This window comes from Alosa pseudoharengus, unplaced genomic scaffold (genome assembly GCF_046254945.1).
Source record: "Alosa pseudoharengus isolate Yale_2024_CS ecotype anadromous, Long Island Sound unplaced genomic scaffold, YU_APseudo_1.1 YU_APseudo_1.1_scf_13, whole genome shotgun sequence".
NCBI lineage: Eukaryota > Metazoa > Chordata > Actinopteri > Clupeiformes > Clupeidae > Alosa > Alosa pseudoharengus.
Window position 1 is genome coordinate 26926729 of NW_027468598.1, and position 21020 is coordinate 26947748.

A 21020-nucleotide genomic window follows, 5' to 3' on the forward strand; every position below is an offset into this window, starting at 1 on the left:
GCTTAAATAGCCTACTAAAGCCTTAATACTGACTTTTGGTGATAATTTGCAAATGTAGCCTATAATAATCTACACAGATGGCTATTCTGATTCTGTGTATTATTATAGGCTACATTTGCAAATGCAGCAAACTTATTTAAGTTTGCCATCAGACCATTGATCAAATCACAGCACTGGCTATTACCAGCATAAATGTTAATGTTACCGTTAATGTGGGCAAAATTATCATACCTCCCTCATCCTGCTCACTGTTCCTCTCCCTCTGTTCAGGAATAATTTTCTGATGTCCATCTCTGAATAGTCAGAAGGCTGTGTTTAGTTTTACAGTAGGACAGCTTCACAAACAGTATAGGCTACTTTTACAGGAGTCTCTACAGTATACGTATACATCCTTATTAATTGTCCGCATGTGTGCATGCAGCCTACGCATGGTGTGAGTGTGTGTGTGAGGGAGAGAGCACAAGCTGGTAAACTGTTGCTAAATTTAGGCTACAATGACGCTAAGCATTGAAAAACAGATGCTAGTTATGTTATGTTACCCTAACACTCTCTAACAGCGATCAACTTGTAATTTTTTCTGTCAAACAAGTTGTGAATTTGTTGTAACATTAAACAGGGGACGACTTACTCTATGCTCAAAGTGATTCCACAATCCACAGTGTATGTGTGTGCAGTACAACGAAACACTCGGAAGAATCACGTGAACGATTTTCATGGTTGTTGCGTTCAATCTTAGCCAGCTACAGAGGTGCTATTTCCTGATTGGCTATTATGGCCCCTTTCTTTATTCCTTGTTTTTTTTATTATTGGCTGGTAAGTGACAGACTCGAGCCATGATTAAAGCAGGCACGGAGATGCGCTCATGAATGCCGTTTCCAGCTAGAGCCGTGCTAGAATTTTACTGGGGCACTGGAGACTTTTACTAAGGCACGTGCCCCAGTGAATAAGGTCTAGTGACGCCCCTGACCAGAGGATTGCCGGTTCGAACCCCGACCAGTAGGCACGGCTGAAGTGCCCTTGAGCAAGGCACCTAACCCCGCACTGCTCCCCGAGCGCCGATATTGTTGCAGGCAGCTCACTGCGCCGGGATTAGTGTGTGCTTCACCTCACTGTGTTCACTGTGTGCTGAGTGTGTTTCACTAATTCACAGATTGGGATAAATGCAGAAACCAAATTTCCCTCACGGGATCAAAAGAGTATATATACTTACAATGAACCTTAGTTTAAAAGGTTCTTTGTTGAACCAAAAATGGTTCCCCTATGGCATCACTCTAAAGAACCATCTTTGGTTCTGGTTTGCACCGGAGAGCACTGGGCAACTTATTCCACCAACATTGAACCACTGAGGAAAATAGTCTTGAATTTGACCTTGAATTTGATAGCGTTTATGGCTATATATGAAGAGTTTGGTTTAAAAACTTGAGTTCTATGAATTGTCATGATTTTTTTTTTGAGTAGGTAAAACATAATATATAAAAGTATATTAGTCAAAATAGTAATATATTATTTCTCAAAATAACCCAATATAAAATATATAAATGGTGGTTTATTGACTTTGAATTTTCAAGCTGGCTATATCATTTTGAAAAGATGAACCTGGTAAATTCTTGGTTTACATTATGTAGGCTATTATTATGCAGTTTTGCACACTTAGTTATGAAGAAATAGAAGGACACTCGAGGAGTGCAGACCTCTGCCAAATATACCTTATTTCACAATGATAACAAAAGAAAACAACATTTTCCTGGATGTGCCCCTTGATTCAGATATGATTTAAAATGGCATGGGTTCCTTGGTGGCCTGTGCCACATCTCAAGTTTCATGAGAATCAGTCTGTTAGTTTTAGTGTTATGCTGATGACAGATAGACAAACAGCATGAAAAAAAACCTATTGACAACCTTGTGACATAACCTGATGATGGAAAACATATCCTCCCTGACCAATTAAGTGTCATTATCCCATATACTCCAACAGGCCAGAGATGGTTATAATACAGTATACATATCTACATTAATTGCACGTTTATTCCCATGATCTTTAATCTCTGATATAGTCTCTGATAGTGTCCTTTCTGTTTGAACACAGTCAGACAATGCAGTGAAATAAACAAATATATTCTGTAGATAAATCAACTCCTCCAGAACACAGAGAAAGGGCCCAAGGTCCATGTCCACATGTCACTGCTGGTCCCAGCACCATGACTTCTGGGGTCTCATGTAATCACCGGTCCCAGCACCATGACTTTTGGGGTCTCTTGCCACTGCCGGTCCTAGCACCATGACTTCTGGGGTTTTGTCCTACACAAAGCATATAAATCTGTGATGTGCTATATTTGACAAATGTTCACTAATGCACAAAGTTCTGGAAATACAGAACTAAATGTCATATATTCTCTGGTAGGATTTTATACCACTGTAATAAAATGTGCATATCCCAACTGTCAAATTAGACAGACCAATTTCTCCTAGTGAATTTGTGTTTATCAAAAAATTATTTGATGATTTTATACATTTTCTGTATCTGGAATGGTGTACAGTGTACATTACAGTGTACAGTGTTTTGTGGGCAGCCGTGGCCCACCGGTTAGCATTCTGGAATTGTAACCCGAGGGTTGCCGGTTCGAGCCCCGACCAGTGGGCCGCGGCTGAAGTGCCCTTGAGCAAGGCACCCAACCCCTCACTGCTCCCCGAGCGCTGCCGTTGTAGCAGGCAGCTCACTGCGCCGGGATTAGTGTGTGCTTCACTTCACTGTGTGCTGTTTGTGTTTCACTAATTCACCGATTGGGTTAAATGCAGAGACCAAATTTCCCTCACAGGATCAAAAAAGTGTATATATACTTATATATACTATATATACAGTGTGACTGTGTCTCTGAAATACTCACGTCAAAATTTTCAGACTGCAGTGCGGATCCTTTCTTAGTGCTTCCAGAGGCTCCTCTCCAGATTCCCCCAGAGTGTTGACGCTCAGGTGGAGCTCTCTCAGGTGGGAGGGGTTGGACCTCAGTGCTGCAGCCAGGTAAAAGCAGCTCTCATCTGTGAGGCCACAGTTATGGAGTCTGCAAAGCAAGTGCCCAAATGCAGGGGTTACCAAAAATACTACATCACTACTTCTACTGTAATTATTGAGGTTGGGTATTAACCTTTCATTACAGTATTTCTTTGCAGAGTGCAACATTGTGTGAATTAGTATGTGTTGTTGTGGCAGACAGTCATCCACAAGGAAGTGATGGTTGCCACCGCTGTCATTGAGGACTATAATGGCATTGCAAATGAAAAACAGCACCAGATGATTTTAGCTTTACCTCTAATTTAGTGGCAACTAAATAAATATTATTTGTTTCATAAAAAGCTGTGAGGTATAAAAACGCAAAAAGGTCCTGTATAGAGCCAGTGTTTTTTCTGGTTACTGTAGCAAGATGGTAAAGCACTCTCCAGCCCACTAGGAAGGAATGGTGTGTTGCCATGTTGGCTCACACACTAGGGGAGGCAGGAAAAGAGAAGAAATTGGGGAATCTGGTTTGTGCTGGTCCAAGTTCCCTAGGTAACAGACATGTTCAAAATCACCTTAACACCTTCAGTTTACAGCATGTGCTCTTCAGACCATCAGTGAAGAGTTTCACTCCGGCGTCCTGAATCCTGTTTCCACTCAGGTTCAGCTCTCTGAGGGAGGAACCCGTGGAGAGCACTGAGGCCAGAATGGCACAACTCCTCTCTGTCAGGGAACAGTTTGTCAACCTGGAGAAAAAAATTGTAGGATGTCAATTTTGCGGGGCCACCGCTTTCACTGATTTCAGCCTCAGCTTCGCGCGGTGGTCATAATAAATGAAAGGAGGAATACAAACAAGACAGCACAGCAAGTGTATGAAAGATAGTGAGCAGACTAGGATACTCGTTGCTAGATCAAGATGTCAACTAGATATACCGCAAAGCGATACAAGCGTTTTCTTTTGTGTATATGTATGCTTCCGGTGGTATTTTTTACCGCTTTGCGGTACATCTAGTTTAACCTGTACTTTAATTGTGATGATTGAGGTTGCTGAAATGACAAGTAAACCAAATGTCAGTGTGGATAGCAATGCAGACAAATAGGCTACTGCTGATGTGCAACTATAGCAAGATATTAGCCTGGAATGTTTTTTTTTTCATGTTCCATTTTTCCACGCCCTTTACTCGACCCAGGCAGGAACAGACAAACAGATATCCCGGCATTCTCTTTTTATAGTAAATAATCTACAGCACAACCAAGTTTCCAAAATAACAAAACTCAAATGTTAATACACCACATACTCAAATGTTAATACACCACATACTCAAATGTTAATACACCACATAACGGCTCTCTTATCATCTATCTGTTCAAGTTCATGTTCATCAAATTCATGTTTGGGATTCCCCACTTCATTAAACAGCACCCGCTAAACCCCATTGCCACCATCAACAGAAGAGGTTACTTCAGGATGCTGGACAGAGATGTAAAGTCATATGTCAGATTGGTCAACAAAAAGTAAAGATTAAAATGGACAAAACTAGATGTATTGCATAGCAGTACAAAATATGACAGCCGCAGTCCTGCACAATCTCTCCGCAAATATAAATTACGCTTGTCAATTTGTCTCCATTTCCTACTTCAACCCCTACACTTGTAACTCATACTATATGTGTGTGAGTGTGTTTGCTTCTGTGTGTATATGAGCTTCTGTGTGTGTGTTCGCTTTAGAGTCAGTCCAAAGAATCCAAAGATTTAGAAATAACTAGAACTTACAAATAATTATTATTTGTTTTTGTTTCTTTGCTAGGTGCAAACAGGGTTCTAAATTAACTTTTTTGATCACCAGCCAATGTGGCTGGTAACTTTCTAAAGTTACTAGCCAATCAGAATTTCTACTAGCCATTTTTTTTTCGGTGAAAATAAGAGAATTATGAGTTTATGAGATGAGTGTCACTGAATGCATTTGATCATTTTATTAACATTGTTGGCATGAATACATACCACAAAATATACACAGAAAGTGCAAACACTTAATTTCATGTTTGGGATCTCTATCTATCTATCTATCTATCTATCTATCTATCTATCTATCTATTTCTCTGTCAATATCCTCATCCCCTGCTTCATTCCTCTTCTCGACCCCATAAGTCTGTCCCAACCACCACCGCATTTAGTTTAATCTTAATTTAATAAAAAGGAGATATCAATTATCATCAACAATGACAAGCCAGCTGGAAGCTGTCACTCGTTTCCTCTCCCTCTTGTGTGTGCTCAGACGCGTTCCCAATTAAATGCATAGGGACTACGTACGTTGAAGTTGGATCTTTATAGAGAGGACGCGAAAAGTATCGTCTTTATGTAACATGCTGTTGGTGCATGTTGACATTGTATACTTTCTCTAACAAGAGTGAAAAACAGTTTGCACTACAGCTACTATTTATTATTCCACTGCTTGGTTGAATTTCCCATTGTCCTACGTAATTTAGAACGACCATTAACCGTATGTTATCTGCACACCTATGAAGTAGATCCATTTTTTGGCCGTATCACACTTGTATATTAATTCGCCAAACTCATTGTGAAGTTTAAATGAACTGTCACGTTGCATCCGAGCTGTAAAATGCAGACGTTCAGAACATTGCCACATTGTAGCATATGACGGAAGTGGCTTTTAGCTAGATGGATGACAGCAGGCTAAGTAAAATAGCGATGTTTCAAAGCTAAAGTTCATCAGAATCTTGGGATACGCCTGCTTGACAACGGGAGAGATAGAACTAACGACTGGCCTTTGGCCGTAGCAACCATCCATTTAGAACTAGTAACGGCAGTTTGTCCTGTGAGTTGAGAAATGAGTTGATATGTGTCGGAAGAAATTAGTTCTACAAACAAGACAGTTTTAGCGATTAAAACGTTTAAATTGTAACAGGAAATGAACACAACGCAAGTGGCAACAGTGGAATAAGCCGGATAATGGACGACACGGTGGTCTGTTCACAGAAGTTAATGCACTACGAGGTTTAAACAGCCCTCCGCTTCGCGTCGGGGCCGTTTTACAACCTCGACCGTGCATTAACTTCTGTGAACAGACCACCGTGTCGTCCATTATCCCTTACTTATGACCGCCAATCACCAAATGGCCGACCGCGGTCCGAGTCCGGACCGTGACGTGATCCTATCCGGACCCAGACCATAATAGCCTAATTTAGATTTTCACGTACGATTTCAAAGCTGCGCTAAATGTTTCGTTGGTTAGGATAACAGCATTTACTTCAGGAGCTTCAGGAACCATCATTTAGCTTGCTGCTACTCAGCCAGTGAAATCTGTGAATTCTGATAAAGTCGAGTCAGTGAGTAAAGTAGCCTACTATGGAGAAGAGACATAGCCTGAAACGAGCGAGGAGAGGCGACGGGACGAGAAACAATCAGATGGATATCTATGTTAACAATAAGTAAGTTATTTTCAAATCATCGATTGCTCAAAGAGGAGAAAGCTAGACAGCGAGAACAGAGCTTTATATAACGATACGGGGGCTATACCACGCAAAACTGTCACGTCCATAACGCCAACTAAATATGGATGTGACAGTTTTGCGCGGAATTGCCCTGGACCTCTTCTATATATTCTGAGACAGGCGATTTTAAGCGCCAATTTGAAGCACCTCTACTAGACAAAGCATATATTTTGAGCAAGCATAGGGTAGGCTAGGCCCATTCAACAGTGAACTGAGACCACAGAATATTTTACGATTTAAGAAGGCAATATGATTGATCCACCACAATCTAGTTAAGACTACATGCATTCACTGCCCAACAACGTGATATTCCTGGGTTTCCAGGATTTCGGGTCAACATAAAAAAAACTAAAAAATTCAATTAAACTTGCTGATTAATGGGTTCAAGGAACCAGCTGTGGAATATCCATCCTTGCCTCAGCTCAAATTTTATTTTAAGTTCACGTTAAGATCTTAAAAATAGCCAAGGCTACTCAGTTTTTCTCCCCAATTAGGCTACTCTTATCTTGCCTTATTTCTCCTCATTTCGAATGTTGCCTTTTAGGCTACTTATTTTATTTCACATTAAACATTAGGCCTAGGCCTACAATCTTCTATTTCTTGAATTTCCCCTTGGGGATCAATAAAGTATCTATCTATCTATCTATCTATATATCTATCTACAACTAGGCTCCATCCATCCATCCTAATATTATACATACATACATATACATAGCCTAAACACGCACGTTAAACATTATGATGCTCCGGACCTTTGCTTGAGGAAATGTTCCGTAACTGGACCTCGCTGAAGATTAATTGAATACCCCTGGTTTAGGAGGACCATTTTTTTTTGTATGTTGATCTCAAGGGGCCATGTCAACCCATTCTATAACCACTCATTTCATGTATAGCGCCACCTAGTTAAACACAAAAAAGTAAAAATGAGGTGTAATCGCAGGTATCTGTGACCTAACATAGACAAAACTGCACGAAATTGGAAGTGTAGGATCATTATGACACCCTCTGTATGCACGCCAAGTTTTGTGGAATTCCGTTCATGGGGGGGCCACACAATAAATTAATTTATGTTACTATACACCAACTGGCCTGTAGGTGGCCGGAGACAGTTTTCTGTGAATATCTCGGGAACCGTAGGGCCTAGGAGGTCCACCTTTTTTATGTATGTTGGTCTTAAGGGGGCATGTCAGCGCCACCTAGTTAAAATTTAAAAAGCAAAAAATTAGGTGTTTTCATCACAATATCTCTGGTGTGACAAGGTCAAAACTGCACGAATTTAAAAGTGTAGGATCATTATGACACCCTCCGAATGCATGCCAAGTTTTGTGTACTTTCGTTCATGGGGGGCCTTACAATAAAATAATGTATGTGTACATTTTGTGACGTACACCAACAAGGATTCCCGGGACACTGAAAGACCGGGGTACACAAAACTTGGTGGGCATGTAACCCCACATGGATAGCATTGAACCGTCGTTTTTCGTTTTGATCTGTAGCCCCCCCGCTGGACTGGACCCCCCGAAAGGAGGGTAGGGCAGACACAGTTCTCTGTGAATATCTTGAGAACTGTAGGGACTAGGATGACCATTTTTTATCCGTATGTTTGCCTCCAGGGGTCATGTTAACCCATTTCATGTGCACACATGTGCACAAACAGATACACACACACACACACACATACATTCACAGTAATCATACGTATGACACATACTCACACAGTAGACATATGTACGCTTGCATGCACAGGCACATACGCAGGCACACACACAAGCACGCACACACACACACACACACACACACACACACACATAACATAAACATGTACATGCACACATGCACACAATTCAAGAATTTCTCAGAATTATGAACAGGCAAGATGGAGGTGGGGTTGTATAAAATTAATTTTACATGTGAAATCTATGAACTAATCATGTTTTGGTACTTGTTGTCTAGCAGATACCAGTGAGAATTGAGTGTGGATAATGCAATTTAGTGAGACAGTTAGAATCATATAGGCCTTTCAGCGTGATTTATTTTTGTGGAAAAAATGTGCTGGACTGGGCGGCGGTCATATTTTGTACCGCTCTGCGGTACATGTAGTTGGCTAAATGTTGGTGCCTCTGTCTCTACGCACAGTGTGTGATGCTTGTGGTGGTGATGATCACTGATCAGGCAACTTTTTAAAACTGATAATTTTCACCTATACAAGCTCCTAGTCCTCACGTTCCTTTCCATCTTCAGCTAACTCCATAGACAATAAAATTAACGATCTAGCTGCTTCAGGTTTTGTGGCCTCCGCTATGACATCAGCCTCCCACAAAGGAAATAGGTTCACAATGCGTTAATTGCGTTAATATTTCGAAACGTGTATTTGTGTTATGTACATGTGTTATGTACTTTTTACTTTACTTTACTGGCTAACTCCCTCCTCTTTCAGTCTATGCTCCATGCTCTGGCTTCGTTCGTTCTTCTAATTCCTTGAGTTTTCTGGTAGACGCTCCGTTCGTTTCAGTCTCTGGTTTCACTGCAAACTGCGCAGACAATGGGCTTATGAAACGTCATCACATGCATTACGGCACAGTGGTCATGGGAAATATAGGAAGTACTGCCAGGGAGATATATGACCAAGAACCCTATGCCAAGAACACAGCCTTATGTATCATGCACGTAATGCCTCATGCATCAGCGGCCAAACTGGCTAGTAAGTTTTTATTAACACCCGCCAAAATTAATTTTAACCCGCATTTGGCGGGTTGGCAGGTGTTAATTTAGAACCCTGGGTGCAAATGACAAATATTTTGATGCACTGTGTCTTCATCAGAGACAAAAACTCTGAATGGCCCATTGTACTTTCTGATGTCAGTGTCATTTCTGTGAGCACCAACCTCCACTTGTCAAGTAATTCCCTTATCATTGTGTATAGGAGGTTGCAATTCATGCATTTGAAGTTACAGTAGTCTCTCACCGGTATGTAACTTCTAAACCGGCAGAATAGGTACTGGATATCAAACAAGCTACATACTTAAGTTGCTTCAGTTTGCACTTTGGGTTTTCCAGTCCTCTGGACAGCTTCTCCACCCCACAGTCCTGTATCTTGTTTCCACTGAGGTCCAGTTCTCGTATGAGTGACGAGCTTTGGGTCAGAACCAAACCCAGCTGCTCACAGCTTCTGGAAGTGATGCGGCACCATCCAAGCCTGGCCAGAATGAAGTGGTGTCAAAGTTAAAGACCAAAGTGGTGAAATATCTGAGCCTTTCCATCAAGATTGGTTGAAACCAGACAACAAACACATAAGATAAACAAAACATGCAACATAATAATTGCCTTTTGCTCAGTGAGATTATCTGAGTGTACACTTGGTTAAGATGCATTAAATGTTTGCATTATCACAAACATTCTCATGGAGATACATGGTGCAATTTTCCTTACCTGGCCTGACTGAGTGCTTTAATGACAGGAATCGTTTTCTCAATACATTCATCTGTTTTTATTATTCGATTTAGATGAAAGTCATATTTCCCTTCTTCTGCTGTCAGTAACAGATACATCAGTGAGGCACACTGACAGTTTGAAGGAGTTGTTTCACTAGGCCAAGGAAGATGGCCTGAGAGCAAGGCTTCTTGAATGTCTTTGACCATAGACGTGTCATTCAGTTCATTTAGACAATGGAAGAGATTGAGCATTTTGGTAAAAGTCCAGCATTCTTCAATTTTCTGCTTGATGTACCTAGAAGTTTCCTGTGTATCTAGTGACGTTTTCTTTGCATTCTTCAAAAGGCTATCCAGATTTTTTTGATTGGACTCCAGTGAGAGGCCCAATAGGAAGCGGATAAAAAGGTCAAGGTGCCCATCCTCACTCTCTAAGGCCAAATCCACACCCACCTTGTGAAGGTCATGAAGTAGAGGACAGGTGTGGTCTGATCTTAATACATTTTTTCCCTTAATGGTAAAGGACACATGTACATGCACAGCAGCAAGAAACTCCTGAATACTCAGATGCACAAAGCTGAACACCTTCCGCTGGTACAACACCGACTCCTCTCTGAAGATCTGAGTACACACTCCTGAGTACACTGATGCTTCTGTGATGTCAATGCCACACTCTCTCAGGTCTTCTTCATAGAAAATCAGATTGCCCTTCTCCAGCTGTTGAAAAGCCAGTTTCCCCAGTCTGAAAATCATCTCTTCATCTGTGTCTGTGTATTTTCCTTCTCTGATTTCCATTTGAATGATCAGGAAGTGTATATACATTTGGGTAAGACTTTTGGGGATTTCACCACTGCTTGCCTCAGTAAACATTCTTTCTAAAACAGTGGCAGAAATCCAGCATAGGACCGGTATGTGGCACATTATATAGAGGCTTCTAGATGACTTCAGGTGTGAAATGGCTCTTTTGGCCAGGTTTTCATCACTGATTCTCTTCCTGAAATACTCCTTTTTCTCAAAGTCATTGAAACCTTGTATCTCTGTCACCCGGTCCACGCACTCAAAAGGGATCTTATCGGCTGCTCCAGGTCTGGTGGTGATCCAGAGGAGAGCAGAGGGAAGTAGATTTCCCTTGATGAGGTTTGTCAGCAGCGTGTCCACTGAGACAGGATCTTCCACTTTGGTAACAGGCTTGCTGTTGTGAAAGTCAAGAGGAGAGCGGTACTCATCCAGGCCATCAAAGATGAACACAACTTTGTGCTCCTCAATCCTGAAGAATTGGATGTCTTTCTGTTCCCTGAACAAATGCTGAAGGAGTTGTAACAGACTGAGATTTTTCTCCTTGATCAAATTCAGCTCTCGGAATGCAAGAGGAAATATGAATTGAACATCCTGATTGGCTTTTCCGTCGGCCCAGTCCAGAATAAACTTCTGCACAGAGACTGTTTTTCCAATGCCAGCCACTCCCTTTGTGAGCACCGTTCTGAGGGGTTTGCTTTGTCCAGGTAAAGGTTTGAAGATGTCTGTGCACTTGATGGCTATATCTTCTGCTTCAGCTCTTCTGGACGCTGTCTCTATCTGTCTGACCTCATGCTCCTTGTTGACCTCCCCTTCTCCCCCCTCTGTGATGTAGAGGTCAGTGTAGATCTCATTGAAGAGTCTGGTTTGTCCCTGTGTTGCTGTTCCCTCAAGTAAATACTGAAACTTCCTCCTCAGATGAGATTTTGTTGCCTCAACAGCTTCCAGCGGTCTGTGAAAGTTAGAAATGTGTTTTGTTAGAAATGTGAAATTGTTTTGTTTTGATATAAGTCATTAAGAAAAGTTTAACTCTATCTAATCATACAATACATAAATATACTTTCTTGATTTCCATTGCCATTACAATCAAATTGTTACTGCTGAGCATTGTTAAGATATTAGTATTGTCAAAATGAACGTGTTATTAAAGGTGGTTAATTAATCATCTACTAAAAGTGTTGAAGTGTAAAGGCCTATGGTTGGGTCGGTTTTAAAACTAGCATGATATTGGTATCTGTTGAAGCTGAACCTATTGCAAACCATTACCTGCTATGTAATCAAAAATGGGGCTAAATATGTCCCAAATGTAGGCTTCAATATGGGTCTTCAAACCCTCTCTTATCTCAACCTTAGGATGTCGACTCATCATGACATGATGATGCTATCTGTTCACTCAGTAATCAATGTAAAACATATGTATTTATTTTGCTGGCAAGCTTGAAAGCCTATAAATTGATCAGAATATCACAATTAGTGTATGTTCACTACGACATTAAAATGGCTCATTGACCACAAAAGAAGCAACTTACATCATGGGTGGACCATAGGCATAATAGGTAGGCTCTGGTGATGTGGTCTTCATCTGGAAACTGAAATAGAATCCGTTGACATGTGAGTGCAGGTCACACAATGTAGTAGACAACAGGGCAGAGTAATGGTAAAATATTCAGAAGTTGGACAAAGCGACGTTTTGAGCAACAGCCGTTTCGGAATTGATAGACACAATTGGATTATTTTGCTTCTTTGATTCAATATGAAACAATTATTATTTTACAAATATATATGAATTATATCATTATGAAAATAATAATGTAACAATTAAGAAATAATAATGGGGATTATAATAATAATCCCTGGAATTCACTCCAATTGTATTTTTTGGGACAGGTATCCTATGTCTTACTCTTCATCTTTGTCAGAGTCTCCCTTGAGGTGGGTGGGTAATCCCATCAACCTGTCACTCTTCATGGACACACAGCTAGGCACAGGAGAGTCTGGTCTTGGAATCCTGAAATATTTCCGAGTCATATTGCATTTGGTCATGACATGATATGTTTATGTTTATCGTTTGTAGCAGATGCTTTTGTTCAAAGCAGAGCACAATAACAGCAATACACATTATCATTAAAAAATAATTTAAAGTGGTCATAGACTACATCAGTGGTCCCCAAACTATGGCCCGCGGACCTGATACGGCCCGCCACCTCATTTTGGGTGGCCCCCCAAAACATGTCCGTCGTATATAGCATCTGGCCCGCATGGGAGTACGACATCGTCAAACTATAACCTCCGTAATTTCCCCCATTCATTCTCTATGGCGAGTCTTAACAGTACACATGTAATACCCTTTTTGTCCACTGGTGGTTGTTTTGGCGCTGTTTCGTGTTTGCCATCGAAAACGGAATGAAATGTAGGCTTACCTGCAAACAATGTAAGAGGCCTATGCTGACTGCATCAGTGCTCAAAGTATTCTACAAGTTTATCAATTAATTGTTAGTAACTAACTAACTTGTTCAAATGTTCATACAAATTCACAAAGTTCTCATCAGGTGAGTGAAAGTGGTCATTTCAGATGTTTTTGCCAGCACTTCATAAAACTCTCATAGTTTGAGAACTTCAAATTATTTGTAGGATATTGCTTGTTCACAACTTGAGCTGTGTATGCAAAGACACAGAGTTCACACATTTTGAATAAAATACACTTTTGGGACTCCCTGCTAATACTTTTGGGAATGCTATTTTTTATTAGTATTATTTCATTTGAGCTACATTTGACACTGATATGGCATGATTGCAATATAAGCACAGCTAACAATGGTATTAAATTGCAGTAGCCTATGATTCAATGTAATGGAATATTCAACTAAGGTAGACTGCTGTTGTTCACAGCACTAAGCTATTTATGGTTACTAATATACTCCGAGTCTCTGGCCCTCTCTTAGAGCCAGGCACAGTGAGCTGGCCCTCGGAAGAAAAAGTTTGGGGACCACTGCTCTATAAGATCATATAAGATTTGAGATAAGGTAAGACTTGAAGATCATAATTATACAGTATAAACTGACATGACATTGTGACTGAGACTACACACTCTGCGAAATGTAGTCTGCCATCAATTACACCAAGGTTATGTGTAGTTTTAGCTGGGGTCACTCAAAATGAGCCTCTGACCTGTGTTGGAATTTCTCGATTAACGTGGAATATCAGAAGCTCAGTAACTATTATACACTACTCAATCATCATGACATTATATTAAGTGACGTAATTAACTAAAATGGGGAAAAAATGTCAAGATATTTGTCTAATGCTCAAAACCTCTCATGCCTTACTTTTCATTCTTGAAGTCTCCCTGAAAGTGGATGGGTAAACCCTTTGACCTTTCACTCTTCATGGACACCATGCTGGACACGGGAGAGTCTGGACTGTCCAGCGGAACCCTGTCCAGGCACATATTTCAAGATATATTTTGTAATTATGTTGTCATACCAGTATCAAATTTGTGTTTTAGAGTAAAAGAAAAAACACCATTAATTTCTCAATAATTCAATACATGCATATATATTTTTTCATCATTCAAAACATTTTGAAGGAAACCAAATGTGTGATTTTCTGTGATTGTTTTGTCTTACTCTTGATTGTTGTTGAGGCCACCCTTGAGGTGGATGGGTAAACCCATTGACCTGTCACTCTTCATGGACACACAGCTGGGCACAGGAGAGCCAGGCCTTTCCTGGTTGACATGGCTTAAACAAGAAACCAGATACTTTTAAAATAATATGTAATTTGTATATTTAACAGTGTTGTAATATTTTTGGTAAGTAATACTGCAGACCCTTTAGGTACAGTAAGTGTTTCTTAACTGGTGAGTCAGGACCCAAAAGTGGGTCGTGGAACCATTGGTGGGTCGCAGAGCTTATGGTTAAAAAAAAGAATCAGATCTAATGTCGGACTTTATTCGTCAGCCGTTGCCATGGACATAGACCATGTTTATGTGACAGGCCATGTTAGACATAATTTTAGCGGTAAATATGGCAAAATGGCCCTGAATATTTAAGTATGGATTCACTTATGTTGAGGACAAAATAGGACAGAAACCCCAGTGTGTGGTGTGCAGTGAATTGCTGGCACATGAGAGCATGAAACCATCAAAACTAAAATGTCACATGGAAACCAAGCACCCTAATGTTAAAGACAAACCTGTCGAGTACTTTGAATGGCGACAGTTAAGGACTTTGCCAAATGTGCCTAACATCAGCACGTTCCAAACAAGTACAGGCATGAGCGTCCTACAGTAGCTCACGGTATAAGTTGGCATGAACACTATCACTTTCTGACAAACAGCTACAAATGTTTTATGTATACAGCCAGGATATGACCCAACTAAACACATATACACACATTCAAGCACATATGTAGCCTACGTGCGCGCACACACACACACACACACACACACACGCACACACACACACACACACACACGCACAATAACAAAATAAACAAACACAGTCATACCTGTTGGTCTTATCACCAGAGCTGTTGAGTCTCTTTGGAGAGACAGACGCCTCCATGTTTACAAGAACCAAGCGAAGCAAAAGTCACCAGAGACCTCAGAGACACCATCACCTTACTGACTGTATAAAAGGTAAAATCACCAGTCAATCTACACTCAGAGAGCACTCTCACAAACATTTAACCACCTGGGAGAAAGCCTGAGTTAAGGGGACAGTAGGGTTGCAACTTCTGACTTAATCAATCAGTATTATCTTGAATATTTTTCTAACACAGAGTTACTAATGAGTGCTAGTTTAGTAATTTGATATAGTGTGAACCGATGACAAAGAATCACAGCAATCTCTGAAAGACACTTTTGCAAAGAGTGTAAGATTACAAGTCAGAATGGTAATAATAATGATAATGCCCTTCAGTGTAAAAGCAGTCATTTATTGTGAACTGTACCTATCCTAACTGGACAATAAAAATCTTAATTCTGCAATGTCATAGTATAAGAAACATTACCATTTCTCTCCTCTTACCAGGCTGCTTTCTCGCCTTCTCACAGGTCAGAATGACATATCAAATATCAGTACTTCCTTAAACAGTGCGGAATTCCCCTGTGGCTGGTGGGTGTGACTAAATGTGAAGTGTACTGTAGTACAAAGTGTGGACAGGGCAAAGCATATATCATTGTAGTCAAGTTCCACAATGTAACACTAGTAAAAATGTATATGGAGATTCATTTGTGCATCCAGGTAATTTTAGTTTCAACAACTAGGTTTAATTAAAAAACTCTAGATTAATAAATATAAAATACAAGAAGTTTCAGTGCTCATCCAAGACAGTCTATACTCATCTACAAAAAGAACAACACAGTTTTCAAGATCAAGATGTTTATATCCTGATCTGGAGAGGATAGGTGGTTTGAAAGAGGCGTCAAGGAGGCCAGATTTGTTAAAGTGGAGCGACCCTCTTTAAATAGGGGAGGTGGGTTGATACATCATATGTCTTCAGCCTACAACACGGTTCTGAAAACCATTCCCAGGCACTTTACAGATACACCATCCTGCTGCATCTCTTCTGCATTACTTCCTGTGAACACTAAACAACTGATGAAGGTGTTTGGATGAACACTGAAATGTCTTGTATTTTATATTTTTTAATCCAGTGTTTTTATAACTAGTAAAAATGAATCATTGTCACCAGCTTACGGTGCACTGTGAACTCTCAGTAGAAAAACTTAAACTTGACTTAACCATGTTAACCCTCTTCCTCCTTCTCTCTTCATCCTATTTTTATAGTATTATTTTTATTCTTGAAGTTTCAGCGCTGATAAATGTTTATGTATGAGTACATGATAATAAACCTGAACTTGAACCACACATGTTCTTCCTCAACCCACATCCAGACCACCAGAACAAAGCTGGATAAAATCATCTGAACTTGAACCAGAGAGTTGTTAGGGGAGGTATTATCTTATCTTATTATAGAGCTTACTAAAGCCTGCTACACAGTATGCTGCTGTCAGCAGGATATGTGACGACTGTTTAGCTTTTACACAGAAGCCAGATTTGTATACATGCCCCAAACGGAACCAGTCAGACCCGTTTGGTTTACAAGAAATCTATTGAAATCTATAAATAAATCACTTTCACTGGTTATTGAGTTGCATAATAATGTGTTTGCATATTGTGGGTCTGATCCCTGAAGCATGTGGCAAGGCATCCAGGACATCACCGATTAATCTAATTTATGCAGCTAGTCCCTACATTAAAGACTACAATTGAAAATAATAAACATGACACATTTAACTGCACTGTGCAAGATTCCAAAAATGTGGTAAACAAAATAGGAAGCACTAGCACTGAGGTTATAGCAATAAGTTTTATTAGCTGATCATACACAAGGAATTCCATGAGTCACAGTTTATTTATTCATCATTTTACATGCACAGAAACTCACATGCACACACATACATTGTTTTAGGGCTATCAAACGATTAAAAAATGTAATAATGATTAATTGAATGATTTCATACAGTTAATCATGACCAATAAAAGGGTGGACACATTATATTTTATACAGAATGTAATTACTATAGCAAGTTCAAAAAACTGATACAAGAGAAAAAATTTGAGGGCATTTATACATAAAATACATATTTCCATCTGACAGCAGCTTGCTTCTTCTGCACAATATAAAAGAGAAAACAACCTCTCACAAGGTACTGATGTGGCAGGTGTTGCCAAGTACTTGTGAGCAAGGCAGGCTAAGTTGTTGTGTGCCCCTGCATGTTTGGACCACCACTTTAAGAGACAATCCTCCATGCTCCATGCTCCTAATCAGATTCAGACTCAGAGGCAATCAAGAGAGTCTTAGTTCTGTGGAGGTTCAGTTGTTGCTGTTTGCACTGGTTGCTGTGTAAGCATCTCCTTCTTCAGAATACCAGCAATCAATGCCCACACCTCGACTCTCTCTTGGGTCAAGCGTTGAGGAGATCTTCTCTCGTGTGCTGTTTGTTTTGTCCTTGCGTTTCTCCATCTCCGAGGTAAATGTCTGCTTGAATTTGACTATGTAGGCTATGAGGCACCACAGAGTATTTTAGCTTATGCCCCAGCAGTGGTCATGTATTACATTTCTAAATATTTAAAGGTTTAATGTGTAATGTCCGCCAAAAAATAAATTCATACTCCACATTCCATAAAAGATGGGGGCAGTATACCTCCAGAAAGTGAGTTGGTCTACCCTAGAGTAACAACCGAGACACGTATATTGCAGTTTGGCTTGCAGTTATGTTGCCTGCATACCGCCTCCAATGGCCGAAACTGGTATTATGACACCTGTCAGGCTGTGGCTAGTAATTTAGCATGCTAATTCATTCAGGTTGATATCTCTGCAGCACTATACCATCACCCTTATTTCTTCTCATTCTTTTGATGTGTGTAGCTAATTTTTTGGATATTTTTACCTCAATTCTTACACATGGCACCTTTAAACAAGAATTGGCTATATATCTATAATATCTTACCTCAGCTGAGTTGAAACAGCCTCTTTGCTGAAATTCAAGGGATATCCCATTGAGTTATCATTCTTCATGGATCTGCTCCAAGGGAAAAGTTGTAACATTTTTCAAATTTGTTTTATTTGTCATCAACACTAAAGATGACTGGGTCACCCTTTGATCACTTTTCATAGACATCAGACTGACTGCAGGTGATTGTGATCTGCCTTGCTGAATTGTATTGTATATGGAGCATATGTATATTGTATATGGAGCATATGATGAGATCCAGACAAGATGTACTGCATAGCAGTACAAAATATGAACGCTGCTCAGTTCTTTACTTTCTCTCCACAAAAAAATAAATCATGCTACTCTTGCAACTCACACGTATGTAAATTCCCCTTGCATTTCTATCTATCTATCTACCTACATGAGTGTGTGCATGGTATATTTGAGTTTGTTTTTGTGTGTATGTGTGTTTTTGTGTGTGTGTACATATGTGGGTTTATGTGTCTATGTGTGTGTGCATGTGGGTATGTTTATTTGTGTGTGTCTGTGTGTTTATGTGTCTATGTGCATACATGTGTTTTTGTTAGGGCTGTTAATCGATTAAAAAATGTAATCTAATTAATTACATACTCTGTGATTAAATAATCTAAATTACCTGCATATATATTTTTTGCTGTGAAAGTATTTTAAATATTTAAATTCAAATGAGTCATTAAATAATCAGCGTTAGTGACAATAAAGTTCAAAAACACTTTTATTTTTACTTTCACTGCTTAAATAATGGCCATAATAATCTATGATATGACCTAATATGCTGAGGAAATAAATTCAAAAGTGCTTCGGACAGAAGTTTTTTTTAACATACAAGACATTTCATGCCACATATATAACCTAGGGGACACAATGAAAATAAATTAACACTCCCCTCAATGTCAACACTATTTCTTTGCATTGATGTGCAACTTTAGAGTTGATGAACTCCGGTGATATGCAAATTCCTTGCTGCAGACATTGTAGAGGACTTTATTTTAATCAACACTTTATTTTTATGAACATCATCAGGCCGTTTTTTTTAAAGTAAATGTTCCAATCAATGATCTAGGCAGCACATTTTCTTCTCTCTCCTTCATTTTACAGTCTAATCGTTACTGACTAGAACGGCTCGGCAGGGGCGCAGGAGGCGCGGGGAACGTGGGGGATATGTCCCCCGCAGTGCTGAAGAGACAGCCGTCGTCCCCCTCGATAAGGAAAAAAAGCCTTATAGGTACGCTAAATAAATAATAACATATAGGATTTGCGCTAACTATGTAAAACTCCCCATTAACAGCATCACATCACTAACCACAGCCATCTACAGTAAGACGGCACAATCTCATATTCACTCTGTTGGATATCTGAAGCCAGTTTGTCTACTAACAATCATAAAATAATCCAGGCTACTTGCTTAGCATAAATCATTCATCATCATCATCTTTATTTGAGTCAGGCTGGTATTCGAGGCAGGCTTTTTAAAAATTTCTAACCTGCATTTAGACATGCGTTTCGTTTGGAGCGGCATACCGGTATCAAAAGCATTTTCGGTTTGGTTTGAGATTTAATTTACTTTTGGACTGTTTGATTATATTGCTAAATGTTGGGACTGATGGGCACTGAAATCTGGGAGATATTTGATGGTTCACTGTTAAGTTTCATGCAGTTGAAAAAGTGTCAGGATTTCCACTGCTGTTTATTGCGAGACAAGGCAGCCCTTCATTGAATAGGGGTTGTGCTGTAATGGAAACCTTTTTGCGTAGCCAAGTAGCCTAAATTGAGTTATTGTTTAATTACGCATTATTTAGTACTTTTTTTTATAAAATTTGTAGGCTGGAATGCCTTGAGTCGCAACAATTGTGTTTAAATGTAGTAGGCCTAGGCTTCAGCCTCTGGCAATTAGCTCGAAAGGGACGGCAAGAGAATGAGCTTGAGAACGTGTGTTGGAGACCCATGGTAGAAAAACGACTTTTCTTTGCCAACCGTAGGCTATTAATCCAACCAACATAATACAATACAATACAACATATAATAAAAAGTTAAGAAGAGGTGTTTTTTCATTGACTTAAATCGAAACAATGTCTTCTAGTGGACTGATGGCAATTGTTGGTATGGTAGGCAATTGTTACCCCGTCTTGTATGGGAACCTGCCTTTATTTGTCCTGCTATAAATAGAATCAATCCCGGGCATAATTTGAGGATTTATGTTAGTGCTCAACTCCTCCTGCTCAGCATGACATTAGCTGTTATGTTTATTGATAACAAACTAAACTAGCCTATTTATCAACTCGTTTTCACTAGCCTAACTATAAAATACAAGTCTATCAACGTTTTTGTTCTTTTACATTGACATTTATTTCAAACATAATTTCAAGACACAAATTGGATACTTCAGTTACCTTGGTGCATAAATCCCAGAGAGTAGGCTACCACACCCCAGAGTGATGGCTTAGCGTTCTTATCCGTTCAGTGTGGGGTATAAACAAGCTGAGAATTTAGCGGTGTCACATCTGCCTGTCACAGACATGGGGAGCTCTTTGAAGCTTGGGATAATGTACTAGGCTACAGTAACAGTATTTTATTTTACTTCTTATGTATTTTTTTTCAATATTATAAATGCTTTGTTTAAATGTTGTTGGAACAAATAGTTGATTATAAAGGCAACTTTCTGTTGCAATTTTCTGTGTGTTCTGGACTGGTAACTTGTTAAGCAAACACTTGTTAAGTTCTAACGTTGCATAAATATTAACTGCAAACAA

General features: G+C 39.7%; 1 protein-coding gene across 2 annotated transcripts; it reads right to left on the minus strand.

Annotated features, from left to right (window-relative positions):
- Window positions 1-1526: 1526 nt before the first annotated feature.
- On the minus strand, window positions 1527-15802 carry LOC143121966 (NACHT, LRR and PYD domains-containing protein 3-like). Of its 2 annotated transcripts, none has more exons than XM_076282695.1 (11): window positions 15758-15802; window positions 15237-15355; window positions 14354-14467; window positions 14054-14161; window positions 12631-12735; window positions 12257-12316; window positions 9934-11679; window positions 9527-9700; window positions 3568-3738; window positions 2886-3059; window positions 1527-2298 (listed from the first exon to the last, which is right to left on the minus strand). In XM_076282695.1, the coding sequence occupies exons 2-11, from the start codon at window positions 15290-15292 to the stop codon at window positions 2271-2273; spliced, it is 2736 nt and encodes a 911-aa protein (XP_076138810.1). In that variant the 5' UTR covers window positions 15293-15355; window positions 15758-15802; the 3' UTR covers window positions 1527-2270. The 2 variants fall into 2 exon arrangements, with proteins under 2 accessions (XP_076138810.1, XP_076138809.1); XM_076282694.1 differs by having other exon boundaries at window positions 15741-15802.
- Between the last annotated feature and the right edge of the window lie 5218 nt (window positions 15803-21020).

Coding starts and splice junctions, on each gene's coding strand:
- LOC143121966 (XM_076282695.1), bottom strand. CDS start 15,292: ATGGAGGCGTCTGTCTCTCCAAAGAGACTCAACAGCTCTGGTGATAAG. Junction 12,736..14,053: donor GGAGACTTCAAGAATGAAAA/GTAAGGCATGAG, acceptor GAAATATTTCAG/GATTCCAAGACCAGACTCTC. Junction 3,060..3,567: donor TGTAAACTGAAGGTGTTAAG/GTGATTTTGAAC, acceptor CTTGCTTTGCAG/ACTCCATAACTGTGGCCTCA.